This window comes from Megalobrama amblycephala, linkage group LG24 (assembly GCF_018812025.1).
Source record: "Megalobrama amblycephala isolate DHTTF-2021 linkage group LG24, ASM1881202v1, whole genome shotgun sequence".
NCBI lineage: Eukaryota > Metazoa > Chordata > Actinopteri > Cypriniformes > Xenocyprididae > Megalobrama > Megalobrama amblycephala.
Window position 1 is genome coordinate 1,139,783 of NC_063067.1, and position 20,027 is coordinate 1,159,809.

At 37.2% G+C, this 20,027-nt stretch overlaps 1 protein-coding gene across 1 annotated transcript; it reads right to left on the reverse strand.

Moving 5' to 3' along the window:
- Positions 1-9,399: 9,399 nt before the first annotated feature.
- Positions 9,400-18,087, reverse strand: LOC125259635 (alpha-2,8-sialyltransferase 8F-like). The gene is made up of 7 exons (XM_048177427.1): positions 17,975-18,087; positions 14,350-14,430; positions 14,180-14,266; positions 11,100-11,247; positions 10,586-10,698; positions 10,407-10,484; positions 9,400-10,232 (listed from the first exon to the last, which is right to left on the reverse strand). The coding sequence occupies exons 1-7, from the start codon at positions 18,079-18,081 to the stop codon at positions 9,740-9,742; spliced, it is 1,107 nt and encodes a 368-aa protein (XP_048033384.1). The 5' UTR covers positions 18,082-18,087; the 3' UTR covers positions 9,400-9,739.
- Between the last annotated feature and the right edge of the window lie 1,940 nt (positions 18,088-20,027).

A 20,027-nucleotide genomic window follows, 5' to 3' on the forward strand; every position in this document is an offset into this window, starting at 1 on the left:
GCTTTGAGAACTGACATATTGTTCCTTTTAAAGACGCAGCTCATATTTGGCCTTGTTTAACTCTGCTGATCTAAGCGAGAGCCGCAGAAAGCTGTGCGACAGGCTCTGGAGGGCCATACGTTCTGGTGTGGAGTCATGGGCTTGTTCTGGGCTTTCAGCAGACAGCTGGAGGCGACACAACAGGCCTGAAATCATTCACAGGTTTAGCTTTAGAACGTCATTTTCCACCTAAAGTGTGTGTGTGTCTTCTGAGAATCCTTATCGTTCCCATGTGGGATCTATAAAAGATCTCTATCCGTTGCCCTTTAGCCAAAGACACATTACTGCTCGTAATAAAGAACATGAGCCATGCAGTTATAAAAATAGCTCCTTTGTAATGTAAAGTTTCGAGATGTTCAGATTATAAGCCTGAACACACTGAACTTTTACACCAAAAAGGCAAAATGAGGATTTTAAATGGTCTAAATTGGATGATATAAATATAGAACAATCAGCAATTAATGGGGCCAAACACAAAAAAACGATGAGTTCTGCACGCATGGATGGCAGCATCAGACCACCTGCAATAATGAGTGATTAAAGACATTTTTTAGATTATTTTGGCCAAAATAGCTGAAAAATCACAAATACAATCACTATTAATATGATTCAATTGCTTATCACTTTTGACCAATAGGTGGCGCTGTTGCCAAATCGATGTTGTGTGGTCAGTGTGAGGAGGAAATGACATGTACAAAGTTTGGTGTCGATATGCCAAAGGATTGTAGAGTTACAGCCTCAGAATCAGCTTGGCACCATGCCATCAAATTTGTTGATGCGTTATTCGAGAACGGTTTGGTCAATCAAAAAAATGGCATGGTCTTAAAATGATCTGAGCCGATTTTGGTTAAAAAAATCAGACGAACAGTAAATAGGTTTTCAAAGAAATTTAAATTGACGGACAGCAAGTTTGAATGAATATGACGTAATTGGCATCATTGTTCTAGATATGACTCAAGGAATCTATCAAGACCAGTTTAATTAAAATAAGCATTTAAAAAAAAAAATTCATTCTAAATTTCCTTTTACAAAACTTTTCGAGTACCTTCGGGAGTCCTGATGAAACATACCAAATTTCATAAAGATATGCATTCATAAAATACAGCATTTTATGACAAAATTCAAAATGGCTGACACCCAAAATGGCCGATATGGGTAAATCTGGGTATCATTTGACTTGATATGCCACACTGAATTGAAAGAGACCAGTTTTATGATTTTGATTTATGATTTTTGGGCAAACTGTTCATAAGTTACAAGCAAAAAGAGCCATTTTTCATATCTCCTGACCAGTAGGTGGCACTGTCCTGAAACACTGCATGCAGCCTGTGGTCATGCTTGTGATGACACGTACCAAGATTAGTCTCAATACGCTAAAGCATTGCAGAGATATAGCCTCGCATCCAATTTGGCGTGTTCTTTGTAGAATTATTTTGAGAACGGTTGGGTTTACCAAAAAGCTTTTAATAACTTTTTGTCAGCATTAACTGAAGTTGATCTGAGCCAATTTTGGTAAAAATTGAAGGAACCATTTAAGACGAGTTAAAAAAAAATAGGTGTTTTGGAAAATTACATCTCTAGCCCTTACAGTTCAAAAGTAATTAGCATAAACCTAAGTTCACATTCAGACAGTTGGTGGCGCTAGAGGGAATGAGTGAGAGGCTCCAAAATTGCTGTAGTTAATGTTCAGACTATCCTCTATCTGTGTACCAAATGTCATCCTTTTCCCTCAAGCTGTTCTATGGGCTGCCATAGACGTCCTGAGCAGACAAGAAGAAGAAGAAGAAAAAAAAACGAATGGGCCTTTGGTGATTGCCCCCAATGATCAGAAATGTGAAAACGCTTACCATATCTTCTGCTGTTGATGTCAAAGTGATTGTGTCTAAACAATCTCTACAGTATTTTGGCCCAATCACTTAGTAGAAGTTTGTCAAATCAGACCGATGTCAACATCATGGATGCCCTCATTCTAAAAACCATGAACAAAACAACAAAATTAAAGAAAATGCAACCCAGATGACAATATGGTTCGTTTGCAGCAGAAATAACATGCTTTTTGTGAGAAGAAATGCTGGCTGAAAATTCAAGAGACATTTGAAAAACAATAGTATATTGTTGCGCCGATGTAGTTCATGAGTTTCAATGTTTCGTCCCTTACAACTAGTGACTGTAAAGACGTCATGTGAGTTTGGGTTTCCGATCCGCGCAGTCAACCAGGACCTGCAGCTGACATCGGCCCAAATTAACCCTAGGCTCAATGTCTATTTTTACCCCAGTAACAACAGGAACAGCTGAGAGGCCAAAAACATGGAGGTGAAGGCCAGACAGCAGAAAAGAGAGACATACTCCGATGACAGAGAGATGCATCATTTGACCAAATTAAGATGTGTTAATCGCTAACACCATAAATCTGTCTTGTTTAATTTTAGTATCAGTTGCTACACTCTTAAAAATAAAGAGGGTTTTCACAGTAATGCCATAGAAGAACCATTTCTGGTTCCTCAAAGAACCTTTCAGTGATCAGTTCTTAAAAGAACCATTTATTCTTAGTGTGAAGAACATCTAAAGAACCTTTTTCCAGTGGTATAAAAGGTACCATTGATGCCAATGGAGAACCTTTATTTTTCTTCATGTTGGGTGAGTTTGGGATGGATCTTATGTAAGTGAGGAATCAGCACCTTCAAAGTTTCTGGCACATAGAAGAGAGATTCACATCACACACTCGAGTCATTTATGGCGGCCGTCTCAACACGCTTCCCGTAACTCCACACCGTACCGCTTTATTAGATGTTAAACCTCTGCCAGGAAGGAGTGTGTCCGATTTCAGAGAATTACACCAACTTCTGATGCACCAAATGTCACAAAGCAATAAAGTTACAGTTATTTTACCATGGATATGCTAGTCCAGTTTTATAATACATTTTTTTCGATCGGATCCGAGTTTAAAGGTGGCGCGGTAATTACCAAACAGTTAGTTTGAGTTCAGCTGGTGCGCTCTCAAATGACTAGTTTCTGCTATGATTAGTGAGTTTAGAAAGCCTGGCGGAATGTGACTGACACGTGTGTTTGCAGTTCTTTAACTACATGCTAAATTGAGCGCGATCACGGCTGAGGGAAGACCAGGACAGAAGCCGAGGATTACACTCTCAGCCAGCGTCTTTGTTTAAGAGATTAGCTCTCTGACCTCGAACCGCTAAAGTGCTTCATGCAGTCAAGACAACAGACGCGTCTCTCATATGGAGTCCTTCAGCTCATTAAAAGGACACACATGACCTCTTCCAGCCATCGCTGGAGTCATATGCTGCCTTCAGATCCACCTACAGGTTCAGAAGTCGTAATCATGATGTGATGTGCGTTCAAGTGATTCTGGTTGGAAAAATCAGACGTGTTGGGCAATTCTGACTCCCTAAACAGCCAAAAGTCTATCTATATACATAGCAGACGACATAATCCGTCTCTTCAAGGTTTTGGTTCACATACCTGTCAGACAGAACGAGACACTCAAAAGCTTCTGAACTCTGTGCTTTAAAATAAAAATGAATGTGCTGTAAGAATGCTTTTCTATGAAAAGGTACAGGTGTTATGTTCCCTGGTTTTGTGTTTCTTGTTTGTGCTTTTATTTTGAAATTTATTTTCTTTTCCCATTGTTCCCATGGTTCTAGTTCTATTGTTGCCATGGCGATTGATTACCCTCACCTGTTCCTTGTTATCTTCCCTTGTTCAGTGTCCTTAGTGGATGTTATGTGTTTTTTGTCTATATCTCCCTGCGTTACAACAGTTGCTCTGCTCAAGAACAGACACTTTATTAATTTTAACTTAATGAATGTGAGAAGAAAAGTTGCTCATAAATAGCTGAAGCTATAACGTTTATCATTACTCAGGGAGGGATTGACAGTTAACTTATATGTTTCACATTTGTTCATCTTTTCTGAAGATTAATGTTTAAAGGTTTCGTACTTAATCAACAAAGAATTCCAAGACTATCCATTGATGATACTTACTGATGACTGAGCTGTGGTTTTCCCTCCAAAATGACATCACTTCCTGGAAGATGATGTCATTAGGAACCAGGGTTAATAAACCACAAAACCACATTGTTCACCATGATGGTTTTGAATTGCTTGAAATATGATTGAAATCACTTCAAAAAGGAAAATACAGTTAAGTTTAACATGTGCAGCGCAAGTCTGTCATATAGACTACATAAAATTATTATGAGAACATTATAATTGTGTGCTTGGGACATGGATTTAATAGTGAAAATTTTGTTTTTGTAATCAGGCTCTCAAAAATTAAACACTGTAAAAAATCTAAAGTTGAGAAAACGTAAAAGTTAAAGGCAAAAAACTTCAGCAGATTTTTGAGTTTTCTCAACTTTTTGTTGTATAAACTGAATAGAACAAGTTGAGAAAACTCAAAAATCTGCTGAAGTTTGTTGCCTTTAACTTTTACGTTTTCTCAACTTTTGATTTTTTTTACAGTGTATAAAAATTACATTAAAAATCGGATTTGGGTTTATTGGCCAATATATCGGTTATCGGTTATCGGTATCGGCCAAAATTTTCATATTGGTGCATCCCTAACTAAAATAACACTTGCTTTTGTCGGCTAAAAAAATAATACAAAAGGACGGAAAGTGATATTAAGGACACATGATAAACTGACCCCAAACTTTACATGGGGAAGTGAAAATGTACTGCATTACAGAAAAGACCCAGAACAGAAAACATGATGCATTACTGCCATGACAGCAGGCCTGCCTCATTCGTTCATTAATTCTGTCAGTGTATAAAAGCACAATCTAGGTTTTGATCATTGCATAATGAGACAGGAAGTCTTTGAAATATAGTTTTGAGCAGCCAGCATTAAACACGTCTGCAATGAAGCCTCATCATGCAAACGAATGCACATAGAAATCACAAAATGTTTGCATTTGAATGAACTTGAGAGGTCTGTGACTCTCCTAAAACACTCCTACACATTTTTACATGCTGCATTGTTATCGGCAGTTCATTCATGAAATCAAAGGTAGGGACATGAATGGTTCTCGATGCAACACAGATAAACCATCACGCTAGAACTGAACTATTGTGAAAATATCACAGTACAGAACAAATACAGGAATGACACTATATGTCAAGGTTCATCAAGTATTTGTTTGGCTTAACAAAAGGTCTAAACCCAAAGACCTGACAGACTTGTTTAAATGATGGTTCCAGTCATGGTGGAATGAAATCTGTGAATACAAATAAGAAGGCTTGATGATATCAGCTGAAAAGGCATGTCGTTTCAGCAAATTGTTACATCAATACACTTTGGTGAAATGCATCCGTCCTTCTATCTATAACATTTGATCTATTTCTAAGACTTAATGGTTTGTATTCTTCGCCTTCCAACAAACTGCCATAACAACATTTTAGAGAAAAATTGATTATATTTTTATGTTTTGAAGTAGAACGAATCATCCAGATATTTATTTTCTTCTTGAGTAAAATGGCATGCATCAGGTGGTTAAAGATGAATCAGTGAAAGTGAAGTGCAGCTGTGGTTTGGGTCTTTAGGCGTTGGTTGATTTAACGGGTCAGGTTGATGGTCAGGTCAGAGGGTTGCGTTTCCTCAGCGGGGCACGAGGGCTTTGCACCCTGACTGCCCCTGCTTAACCTACCCCGGGGCAACAGCCACAGAACGCCCTCCTCTGGGCAGAAGATAGTCATGGATGTGTTTGCATAAACATACAGAGGCGTAGCAACCAATAGAAATTTGTTTTGAATTCTTTTTGGGAAACAACGATTACACTGCTGGTCGAAAGTGTCCCTATTATTCTATTTGTGAATATTTCCTTTAATATAGCGTGTAATATAACTTTTTGTGAATGTAAAAGGTCTGCAAAGTTTCAAAGATCAATCACACAACAGACTGAGCCATTTGGCCAATCGGAGCAGAGCTGGCTCTCAGAAAGGCGGGGTTTAGAGAGACCAAATCTTTAAACGAACTGTTTCAGACACTGTGATAAAAGATCTGATGCAGCAGTGGATATTATGAGACAATGAAAGTGTTTTTGACCTTGAATGCATGTAAACCTGTTGTAGGAGAAAACAATACAAAATTTGAATGAAACTAGCAACATTATACAACGAATGTCACAACTGACCAATCACAGTCAGGTATTCCAGAGAGCCGTGCAATAATCATGGCTTGTTAATGGGCAGACGTCAGTAAATCATTTCCAAAATAATCACCTCCAGACTGTGAAGAATCCATCAGGAGACGGTTACAGTAAGTGGAAGAGTCCAGGGGTTCGGCCTCGCACCACTATAGGGAATCTCACACCTCCTATAGAGGCCTCTGGATTTTCATCTGTCCGGACGGACCATGTGACTGACGCTCATTCTAGGAAATCTTTCCTCGAGCGTGGTGAGTCTGCTGAAGTGAGCGGAGAGACAGACCCCGGTATCTAGAGCAAACAAATCCAACACAATACTGACAGGAACACTGAGAAAATGAGGTGCAAATGATCTTCTTCAAAGCAGTGACTGTATTAGTCTCAAATAGACCTGCAAAATCTGGTCCATTCTAGAAATGAAGGGCATTAGTGTTTATTTTAACGCCCAATATGGCTCATTTCCAAAGACGTTGTGATCTCAGTGTGGCTCCATGTCCAAATTGTTGATTTTTTTTAACCTAATTTCAATGAGCGAAAACCAAATGTATCTAGTTTCCCTCTATCAAAGCAATTGCACGTGTTAAAAAAGAGAATGAATAAAGCTAGAATAAAATGCTTTAAAAGCAGAGGCCTTTTTTCTTTTGATATATTGTATGTTCCAATATTCATACAGAAAAATATTCTGGGGTTCATGAACATTTTGTGAAAATGATCAAAAATGCTGCCGCTAGCTGGCAACTATTTCAAAAAACGCTGGCGAGGAACGAGTTAATATGCTGCTTTATGAATAAAAACAAAATGGTGATTGTACTTTTATTTTGATTGTAGTTTTAATTAAGTTTACTCTGAAAATGTAGAAGGTTGAAGGTAACTACTACAGTAATAGTAAAAGGCTGTGCTTTTCCAAAGTCTTGTGAACAATGTTGAGCACAAATATAATCTATGATTGGAGATGTCGCCATCTTGTGTTGGAGAGGAATAATTACAGGTGTAGCATTTAAAGGCATTCTTCTGTCATCATTAACTCACTCTCATGTCAGTCCAAAGACTTTCTTTCTTCTGCGAAACACAACAAAAATTTTTAGGAAATGCCTTAGTGCTTATTTACAGGTTTGGAACAACACAAAGAGGACTTTACAATTTTGGGTGAACTATCCCTTTGAGTGTAATGCAAGAAGCAGCAAATCAGCATATTAGAATGATTTCTGAAGGATCATGTGACACTGAAAACTGGGGTAATTCACATAGAAAACAACAATTTTACATTGTAATAATATTTTATTATTTTTACTGTATTTTGTAAAAACAAACATATCGTACCGACTCCAAACTGTACTGTATATTTATAGTATTACTGTTTTTTAAACCAATACTTTACACAGCTTATGAATCCATGTCAACTTATGAATATGAGTTGAGTTCAGCTTGAAGTGCAAATTCTGGAATTTTATTTATTTATATTTTCACACAAAAAAATCTTTGCATCACAAGAAGTGTGATTTTCAAAACAATTAGTAACTGAAAAAATTGTTCTAACAATGTTTACATGGTACAAAGACTGGTTGCTTTTATTAGAGCTGGGTATTGAAACAAATTTCATGTTTCGATTAACAAGCTTGCAATTTGATTCTGATCTCGATTCAATATGATTCATTTGGACATACCATTGGTTACATTTAACCAAAACTGCTTGAGAACAATAGAAACTTGTGCCCCAGTATAAGTCAATAACGTATATCACACCCACCTACTTTACCTAAAACACTCCAGCGTCAGCTGTAGAAACTAAGACCAAATAATCAGACACAGTCATGAGGGCAGGCATTTGAACTACTGTGTCCAACCCCTCTAATTTCACTGCAGATAAGGTTAATTCCTGCATAGGTGTCTAGTGCAACCACATTCCCAGCATGGGTGTGGAGGCTCAGTAGCACCACCTTTTGACAAAAGTGTGTGGGGGGGTAGTTTTAACTACAGTCATTCATCAAGTCAGACAACTTTGTAAATTACACTCATTAGCTCTTCAGCTATTTTGGTATGAATGTGGATTTTAAACTACTACTCCTAGAGTGTTACATGTACACTCTGTTCTGGACTCATTTGGACTTCTTGTTGTTCCATTTCCCACCACCAGTTAGTCACCATGGCAACTGATCACCACCATCATCACACCCAGCTGTTCCCAATTACCCTCCTTGTTATCCCGTGTATATAAACCCTGTGTTTCTAGTCTTGTGTTGTCCGGTATTGTTCGTACTATGTTGCTGTATGTTCCTGTGGATTCCTGTTTCCTTCCTAGTAAAGACTTATCCTGACTCTATCTCCTCGTCGTGTGCTTAGTATACCAGCAATCGTAACATAGAGAGTTTATACAATTCTTATTTGTTTGTATTTTTTTTGTGCATGCACAAAATGTCTTGAAAAGGAAAACATTTTTTTTTCAGAAGCAGAACCTTCAGGGGTGAGTTAATGCGAAAACAATAAAACAAACAGAAACTAACTTCCCCACAAAAGAACTGCCTTCCCTATGAATCAAAATAAAAGAAACAAAACATACAATAACATACCCTATCTCCTAACATACCCTAAAAGTAATGGCCTCTTGGCCTTCAAAACAACAACAAGGCACTCACCCCCTACGGTTACCCAAAATAGTTAAGAAGTTACAGACATGATCAGCAGGACATTGATTGATTGAATACCGGGGGAATTTAAAGTCCGGGTCTCTCCTCTGGTCCAACCACCAACAGCCTCACATTATGTACAGGACAATCCTAAAAGAGGAAAAGGGACAGCAGGAACAACAACAGAAACAATGTATACCATATTACATCATGGACGTAACAATGTGACACCACCACCCTTAAAATTACAAACTATTATTTGTAACAATAAAACAATTCTTAATCCCCAAGCTTACATGGGGCATGCGACAAGGCATCCCTTGTGCATCCTTATTGTGCCGAATTTCCAAGTTAAAGGACTAAGGGTTTAAATTCATATTGCCCTCCATGCACAATTGCCCTAAAGCCACCAGGGTGGCATTGGCACCGGGGCTTGGGCCCGTCATCGCTTCTTGCAGCTATATTTTTTTTCTTTCCGACTTCTCTAGCACTTTTGGGGACCTTAACGTGCTCGAAAACTCTTGAAACTTTGCACACGTCATAATGACAAAAGGGGACACAGGAAGATTCTCATATCTTGACATAATTCTTTTATATTTACCCAGTTTAAATGTATATTACCCATTGTGCACAGCTGCCCTGAAGCCACCAGGGATTGGACCCGTCATTGCTGCTTGCAGCTATATTTATATTTTGTTATTGGTGGTCCAACATTTTATGAAAGCTTTATGTTAAACTTAAAATGGAATTTATAGTAATTTATAGTGTTAATAAATTAGTGAGTCCACAAACTCATTCTCTCAAATTGCTTGGTATGCAGAACATTCGCAGCTGGTATAGATATAGTATAGATAAAATAGGCTTAAAAGTTTAGATCATTAAATGTTTGTTTGCTCACAGTCCTCATGCCACACTATAAGTGATTTTCTAGATCCGCCCCTGGTGAGGAGCAGGGCTGCAGGTGTAGTGTCAGCGCCCCCTGGCTGTGGAGCTGCAGTAGTCGCACAAACTCTTCCGGCATCTTGTGCATGTGGCGGCTCGGCGTCACCTGGTCGTAATAATGGTACGGAACCGGACGCTCCTGCAGGTCGCTGCCGAACGGCCAGAATCCGTAAACGTGCACGTGCTCACACAGTTCCAGCGCTGTGCTGATTAACATAAACCCCGTGGAGAGCCGCACCTCCTGCAGGCCACGCCCCTTCCAGAAACGGTCCAGCGTCCTCAGGTAAGAGGGGCTGAAGAACACCACCGGCTGCTGAGGTCTGATTGGCTGGAGGACTTTGAGAGTTTTGATTGAGTTTGTTGTGCAAAACGTGTAGGCAAATGCAGGAATAATGAGGGTGGCGTTTCCGTACACACTGACCCGCTCCAACAACGGATCCGGATTCTTCTCCAGATTTTTGTATCTACAGACACACAGTTTTTAAGAAATGCTACTGACAGAATACAATGATATTATTTAGAAATAGCAATTGTTAAAAACAAGATTCTGAGAGCTTAAACTGAAACTAAAAGGTCTTCATTTAAATGTTAATTAAAGCTTATGATTGTTTATGATTGGTGTGTTTGTGAAGACTGACCGAAGCTGACTGGGGTTGATGGTTACCAAATCCGCCTTCATCCCAACATCACTGTCATTAACCGCTGCCAAATTAAACCTGAAAGAGAGAGAAAACATCATATTAACAGGAAGGATGGATGAATCCTGACGGATGTGTTGTGGTCAGTGAGGGAGCAAGGAATGATGGGATGTGTTTACCGTATGACAAAGTCTGCGCTGTCAATCTCACGTCCACAGCTGCTGTTTTTCAAAATCCCACCACTGCCGACCACAGCACACCGATCCAGACGCCGACCGGACCAGGGGATGTCCTGCACACACACACACACACACACACACACACAATAATGGTGTAATGGTTTTTATAGTGTACAAACTGTATAATCTATGCCTAATCTAATCTAAACCTACTTTCTACATTTTTACATTTTCAAAAAAACATCACTTAATGTGATTTATAATCAAAACTTCTTTTAAAAACATTAAAAATCTTAGTGGTTCCAAACTTTTGGACTGTACTGTATATCCAATATCTGTATTTCTTGTCCTTGTGGGCACATTTTTACACACACACATACAACTCAAGTCACCTATATTTATATAGCGCTTTATACAATACAGATTGTTTCAAAGCAGCTTCACAGTGATAACAGTTATCCAATAGTAATACTCACTGACACACACACACACACACACACACACACACACAAACCTCGGGCAGCATACTGTGAAGTTCTGCAGTCATTTGGAATGGTTTATTTTTTGTGGTTGTTTCATATGGGATGGTTTGATTGTGGGCTGTGTTGTTTTTGGTGAGCATTAATGTTTCTTTGGCGTTACAACAAAACTGCAGCCTGACTCTGTCATGAACAAAGAGAGAGATAGAGAAAAGTTTATGAGGATTACTTTTAAATTATTATTATATTTGATATCATTATGTATTGATAATAGCCAGAGAAGCATCAGCTATCAGAGATATCAAGAGGATTCTGAATTTCCAATTAAGGTATTTAAATTATTAATATCATTAGGATACAACATGGCTAAAGGTGCACTGGGGTAAAAAGTGCCTTGGATTTTATTTTCCTCTAAACCACTAGATGGCACAAAAACCTGCCTCAGCACTTTCCAAAACATCCGCTTTTTAAGTTCAGGGACCATTTTGGTGATTTCCGCCTGGATTTGGCCTACCTAAACTGAAAAGCTTCCCATACCCGTCATTTTACAGGAAACCGTTTGAAGTTACTTAAAACACTGCTGATAAAATTATAGTATATGTTGTCTGTGCTGTAATAAACCCCCCCAAATATGGGGTGATACCATATAGGGACACCTTTAAAATGGATGTGTCGATATTATAAAGTGATTTATGATGTATTTGAGTTAAAGAGGTTAAGATGCACATGGAAATTCAGGGGACATTCTAAAACGCAATTCAGCTGCTGAATGTGTGCGCGCACAATTTCTTTCAAGGGAAAAATAGACAAAGTTCCCACCTCAATAATAAAGCTGCAGATTTTTAGTGCAAGTGCATACATCCATGTCTGCTTCATAATACAACATTAAAGCTATACCATGTGCTGCCCTTGCCTTGTGGTGCCTTGGAATTCCGAGGAGAACCGGATATGCGTGTTTAGATGTAGATCGCATGTCCAGATGTCGGATACAATGATACAAAAAATCAGATCTTTTGCTCACATCTGACACAGATCGGAATTAGTTTCACACTTGTAAACACAAAAATCCACAAGAGATCCGATTTTTTTTGCATCCGATCTGAGCCACTTCCAAATGTGGTTTTAAATCCGATAGGTATCCGATCTCTGGACATGCGACCTACGTCTAAACACGCATATCCGATTCCCACTGGAACTGTGAGGGCGACACGTTTCTCTTTTAAGCCCCCTGGTGGTTGGATGCAGTACTGGTCATAAATCCCACCCTCTCCATTCAAACGAACAAGACTTGAGTCAAAACATAAAAATAAATTACGCTTCAAATAAAATTTTCCTAAAGATGGTTTCAGTCATTTGAGGTAGTTGTTACGCTGATATATATTCAATTGTTCGTTTTTGTGATAAGTTTGATTTTAGCTAGCAATTTGATGCTGTAGAAACGGGGCGTGTCATTATGATTGACAGTTGATTGACAGCTTCTCTGAGGACTGTCGGAGCTTCGAGGGGAGATTGAAGACATATAACTATTAATTTTCGATTTCTGTGTTATTTCACAACGACCAAATGAGTTGTTCAGCAGTAAACTTTACTAATGGATCACTGAACTTTTTTCGGTAATGTTAAACGTTGGCGTTATAAGCTAATTAATAAATGTTCTTAGCTAAGATAACACGCCTAACGTTAGCCATGACGGGGAAAAAGCAGGTGATCGTTATCTGGCAGTTACTAATTTTTATGGGTATAAAATAATAATTAGCAGGACAAAACTAATGATAGCCTACACTGTTAACGATTTTCTTGTATTTTTACAGTACAGTACTGGCAGCACGATTGCCAGCAAGTTACTGTATTTTGTTTTACAGTAATTGTACTGTAATTCAATTTACAGTACACAAGAACAGTACTGTAATTCTGTACTTTATTTTTACTGCATTTTCTACTTTTAGTTTGCTTCTGCTGTAATTAATAATACAGTATTGTACTGTAATATCAATATTGATATATTACTGCTAAATATTACTGCAAGTTTCAAAATAACTAATAATGTTGTTATTATAATTATATAATATGTAGTTATTACAGTATATAAACTTACAGGAAGTAATATTAATGATGACAGAATACCTGCAAATCAAAAGACAATCCGAACAATGTTCTTGTCAAAAATATGTTTTATTCAATCAATTAAACTATTAAAACCATTGCATGTTCAGTGAATCAGCATTTTACAAGTATTAACGGCTGTTAAAGGGACAGTTTACCCAAAAATGAAAATTCTGTCATCATTTACTCAAGTTGTTCCAAACCTGTAGTTTCTTTCTTCTGCTAAACACAAAAGAAGATATTTAAAGAATGACAGTTGATGGTAACCATTGACTCCAATAATGGGGGGAAAAATGCTATGGGAGTCAAAGGGTGCCGTCAATTGTCTGGTTACCAACATTCTTTAAATATCTTCTTTTGTGTCCTGAAGCAGTGTTTTGAAATTGGCCATCACTAAATAAGTCATTATTTTGTTTTTTTGGCGCACCAAAAATATTCTCGTGGCTTTATAATATTAATATTGAACCACTGTACTCACATGAACTGATTTAAATATGTTTTTAGTACATTAATGGATCTTGAGAGAGGAAATGTCATTGCTCAGGCCTCACTGAGCCATCAGATTTCATCAAAAATATCTTAATTTGTGTTCTGAAGATGAACGAAGGTCTTACGGGTATATTGAGTTTATCTACTGAATTTGCTGTTTCAAAAAATATTATTGCTCTAGAAACAGAATAGCCTATCATTTTATAGGTAGAATTAAATTGTGTATCGTAATTCCTGTAGTTACGAGATTCTAGCTTGTAAAAAGCGTTCACGTCCTTGTAGAGCTTGTAAATACAGCTTCTAAGGCATACGTCTTTTGTCAAAGATTGAGAGATGAAGACACTAAAGGAATGTGCAACTGAACGTACAAGTTGTTCTTGTTGGTCAAACAGCAGAAGATAATCAGTACAATCTCCAGGCTATTCATCAGCTTGAGAAAAATGTAATCTTTGAAAATGTTAAGTAGACAATAAGCACCTGTCAAATGCCTAAGCGTGAATGTAAAGAGGTCAAAGACACACACCTGTTTAACTCACGCTCAGTTTTGTTTGATTTGTACGGGCAGTTCATGAAATCTGACAGCTCCTGCGTGAAGCTCTTGAGAACTATACTGAGAGGGAAACAAAAGCATTTAATTAAATAGTCAGTTCTCTGAAATATCAGGATCGCTGGTTGATCTTCATTTTCACGCACCTTTTGGCCGGTTTGATAATGGAAAACTTCTGCCTGAGTTTTGCACAGTGCAGCTGCTGAAGCGTCTCTGTCATCACATCTCTGAACGAAAAAGAACACAAGTAATTTTTTATTTTTTTTTTATTTTTTCCAAGTCCTCTAAATGATCAACATGGTCAAAACTGCTTTGTCTTATATGTTCCTCCTCACTCTTAAAAATAAAGGTTGTCGTTCAGCAACGAACCCTCTTCCCTTTCAATGGACTCTTGGCTGGTCAACGAGGCTTCTTGATGTTTCATTTCAGGATCTTCAGATCAGTGTTTTGGTTTCTGGGTTATTTTCTACAAAACTACCGGGGAATCAAAAGTTCAATGTAAATTTTACAGGATTTTGTTTTTATTTGGGTCTTTTTAAGGATTGAAAAGTTCTTCTTAATGAACAAGATGCACAACAGTAAAGTCTAGGGCAATAATTTCTGCTAGAACAAGTGAATGAAAACAAATAAAGAACAATAGATTTACTGTGAAATCAGATGATTGCTCGATGAGATAGGAATGTTGATTCAGGAACACACTGATCCAGCTGACCTATCAGAGCACATTGCGCTTTTCGGAAAGAACTTCATTGAGACAGGAATTAAACAGACTAAACACCTTTACAGAAAGGTGCTGCAAAAATGTAAAATATGTGAAAAATATTGTGTTTTTTCATTTAAGAATGAAAACCTTTTGTAGTAGAACCCAAAAACTAAATCAAGACTTTGTAAAAGACCTAATAGGTCCTCTTTAACAGAAATAGTCACTGATTCTTACACATTACTGGTGTTGCACACAATACTCAAAAACATCTGTGAATATTTCTGTACACACACACACACACACATATATATATACAGTTGCAAGAAAAAGTATGTGAATCACTTGCAGAAACTGTGAAAATGTGAAAAATTTTAACAAAATAAGAGAGATCATACAAATTGCATGTTATTTTTTATTTAGTACTGTCCTGAGTAAGATATTTTACATAAAAGATGTTTACATATAATCCACAAGACAAAAAAAAAAAAAAATAGCTGAATTTATTAAAATAACCCCATTCATAAGTGTGTGAACCCTTGATTCTCAATACTGTGTGTGGTTACCTGATGATCCACGACTGTTTTTGTGTTTTGTGATGGTTGTTCATGAGTCTCTTGTTTGTCCTGAGCAGTTAAACTGAGCTTTGTTCTTCAGAAAAATCCTCCAGCTCCTGCAGATTCTTCAGTTTTCAAGCATCTTCTGCATATTTGAACCCTTTCCAGCAGTGACTGAATGATTTTGAGATTCATCTTTTCACACTGAGGACAACTGAGGGACTCAAACTCAACTATTAAAAAAGGTTCAAACATTCTCTGATGCTCCAGAAGGAAACACAATGCATTAAGAGTCGGGGGTGAAAACTTTTGCACATGATGAAGATTTTTTTCTTATTTTGTTTAAATATACATTTTTTTTCATTTAGTACTGCCCATCGGAAGCAACAGAAGATACTTTAATGTTTCCCGGAAGACAAATTAAATGCAATTTACCTTGATCTTCAAATTCCAAAAGTTTTCACCCCCCAGATCTTAATGCATCTTGTTTCCTTCTGGAGCATCAGTGAATGTTTGAACCTTTTTTAATAGTTGTGTTTGAGTCCCTCAGTTGTCCTCAGTGTGAAAAGATGAATCTCAAAATCACTCAGTCACTGCTGGAAAGGGTTCAAATATGCAAAAATGCTTGAAAACTGATGAATCTGCAGGAGCTGGAGGATTTTTCTGAAGAACAGAGCTCAGTTTAACTGCTCAGAACAAACAAGAACAACCATCACAAAACACAAAAACAGTCGTGGATCATCAGGTAACCACACACAGTATTGAGAATCAATGGCTCACATACTTATGAATGGAGTTATTTTAATAAATTCAGCTATTTTTTTTTGTCTTGTGGACTATATGTAAACATCTTTTATGTAAAATATCTTACTCAGGACAGTACTAAATAAAAAATAACATGCATTTTGAATGATCTCTCTTATTTTATTAAAATTATTCACATTTTCACAGATTCTGCAAGTGGTTCACATACTTTTTCTTGCGCTGTATGAGAGAGAGAGATTGAAAATTTCAACGGATCTGCACTTGCCCCGCCCCCTACAGGTGATCTGACATTTCATACAGTTGATGATGAAGGTTGTTAAATAATTACCTAATATAGTATTCAGTCTAGTGCTGCAAGGATATTGCACAACACCAAGATAATCAACCTTTTCATCCGAGCTGTCACCGGTGTAGGCTAAATGTAAAAATATTTGAGATAATCAGTCAAATCAAACATCGGGCTTGATGTTCACTGAAGCTGCTTGAGCGCGAATTCCAGCGCGACGGTTCAGTTAGCAATCAAAATTGTGCGAGATAAGATGTAAGTAGCTAAATAAACTACACATTTCTTGATAACAAGACTGACAAAAATAATCAGGAATGAAAACTAATAAACTTCAGTCTGATTACCCCGTTTTGAATAGTAGCTAGTTATAATTTACGTGATTCATGTAATATTTAGCAGGCTGTCAATGTGAGGGGGTCAAGAATAACGTAATAATAATAATAATAATAATAAGTCCTTTTTTATCATATATTTGGCATATGATTAATAATAGCCCAGCATAAATGCACATATTTGGATTCATTAAATACACTTAGCTTTCCGGTAGCCTTCAGTAAATTAACTTCTCTAAGAAAATGATTCATTAAACATATATCATTTGACCCTATATTTATTTTCTACATTGACACAGATGAAAATGAAAAGACTATCGGTGAAAGCTCAGCTTTAGCAGGGGATTGGACAAAGAGACTGAGGGGGAAAAGAAAGAGAATATCATGGAGATTTTAAAGCTATTATTGTCCAATTTTTAGAGAAATTTTAATATCATGTTATTTTAGACACAATACTTCACTCCTGAATCAATCAGCTGTTTGAACGAATGGGGTGAATTACACATTTACCGCCACCAACTGGCAGTTTTAGTTTCTTATTTAGAGTATAATTTCATTTTTTTTTTTTTTTAAATAATAATATATTTTCATATGAATAAAAAACATTAAAATGAAAATTCACTCAACCTCATGGTCCAAAAGTTTGTGTAGCTAATAAATTCTCTGTTGAATCAAATAAAATATTTCTTTCTGAATCTATGTTTCGTAATGTTCGTGATGTTTATTTGAATTGACTTCAGATAATCTGAATCACCACATCATGTAGTTAATTAGATAAAAAAAAAAAATCAATCACTTCACAGCCCTAATAAACAATCTTATCTCTGATCCAGCGCCACACCAGTTCTGAACAACTTCATTAAAACATTGACATTTCAACCTAAAAATGACATTTTAACAATACACTTGTTTCTTAGACTCCTCAGAAAACAATTTAACAACTTAATGACAGCAAGCACAATATCATAGGCTACTGTATTAGGATAAAAAGAAAAACACAGATGTATAAACCATAAACTAGTCTTAGACTTTATTAGCTATACTTAAAAACCAGCAACACAGAGCCCGATTTAAATTCATTTAAATACCAATTATTGAATCACAATGAGATATTGAGATAAAAGCGCTCACCTGGACGAGTGTGTGTTGGGTGTGTAGTAAAACATCACACACACACCCTGAAAGAGGATCAGGACCATCAGCAGCCTGACGATCCACTGGAGAGACGCCAATGCCATCAGAGAGACAAGTGCACAAGTGTGTGTGAGTGTGTACGTGTGTGTGTCGCCTTTAACCCCCTGAGACACACACACACACACACACACACACAGTGTAACTCCGCCCCTCTCAAAACTTGCTGGCTTACTCAGTAAAATGTACAAACAGCTCATTTTATCATATGACCAAACTTGTGCTCAAAAGTAAAAGTGTGGAAGAGCCCTATAGACACGCTGACAACAATAGGAACATTTGTAATCCAGTTTACTACTAATATATATATATATATATATATATATATATATATATATATATATATATATATATCATTATGAGCACTGACAGGTGAAGTGAATAACACTGAACATGTCTTCATTAGTGGGTGGATATATTTGGCAGCAAGTGAACATTTTGTCCTCAAAGTTGATGTTAGAAGCAGGAAAAATGGGCAAGCGTAAGGATTTGAGCGAGTTTTACAATTGTGATGGCTAGACGACTGGGTCAGAGCATCTCCAAAACTGCAGCTCTTGTGGGGTATTCCCGGTCTGCAGTGGTCAGTGTCTATCAAAAGTGCTCCAAGGAAGGAACAGTGGAGAACTGGAGACAGGGTCATGGGCGGCTGAGGCTCATTGAAGGCTGACCCGTGTGGGCCGATCCAACAGATGAGCTCCTGTAGCTCAAACTGCTCAAGAAGAGTTTCCCTCTTTCAAAACAATTGAATACAACACATCTCTCTGAGAGCCAAAAACAAACATTTTTCTGAGGTTTACATGTCTTTAACTCAAAAAAATGTTAAACATATCTTAATGCCATTTTAGATTCTTGTTCTTATGGAACTTTTCTTCTGTAAGCTTCATTTTTAAGGCTCTATATGATTCGATCTCACAGATACAGCGATATCAATGTGGTAATGTGTAGTTATGATACTGTATTTGAACTCTTGGTAGCTTCAGAAGCTGTTAAAATGAAGAAAATCCCATCCTCCAGAAATAAGAGCAAATAAGAGCAAATTAATGTGCCTCAACTCAACCATTTTCAGTGGATTTTTGGTACTCAGAGAGTTATGTTTTATGCAATTCTTTTGATAGAGGGAAAAAGATACATTTCTAGTTTAAACATTATTTGTTCTTCAGACTTTCCTCTTTAAATGCAACAAGTATCAGCTGTGTGCAAAGTGACACACATTTGGTTTTTGATCACTGAAAATGGGTAAAATTCAAGAATTTGAACATGGAGCTGCTTGAGATCCCCATTTCTATGGGACTGAACTATATAGGGCCTTGAAAATGAAAGGAAAGTTTATTAAGAATGAGAATCTAGAAGGATATTAAGATATTTTGAATATTTTTAGAGTCACAGGCATGCAAACTTTGGAAAAGGAATATTTATGGCAAAGTGACCCACATTTTGTGGAAATTTGCTGAACATGTGTATAATTTAACAATTTACTCATGGAGCTACAATAAGATCTCCATATCTCTGTGATTGAACCATTGAGGACCTTACAAATGAAAATACCAAAAAGGAAAGTTTGTTAAGAACCAGAATCTAAAATGATATTTTTAATACTTCTTGAGTTACAGGCAAAAAACACAAGAAGTGCTTTTTGCCATTTTTGAACTGTCACCTTTGGCATATTCAACAAAGATTGCTTATGTAAACAGATTTTAGTAATAGACCTACCAATCTCTGTGTAAAAATAAAATAATGATGATTTCTAAAGTAATTTTTACACCCCTGTTGTCACAGTCACTACATTTCCCAGCATCCCTCCTGATCTTCACCTGTACTCTGTCAGCGATCTCCACACCTGCCACAGATCACCTCCTGATTATGGATCCCCTGCACCAGCACATCCTCTGTCTCGTCCCGTCATGTCTGTCATTCCACAGTCTCATATGGGCCACCATTCCAGAGTTACATCCCGTCATGGTCGCCATTCCAGAGTCTCGTCCCGCCATAGCTG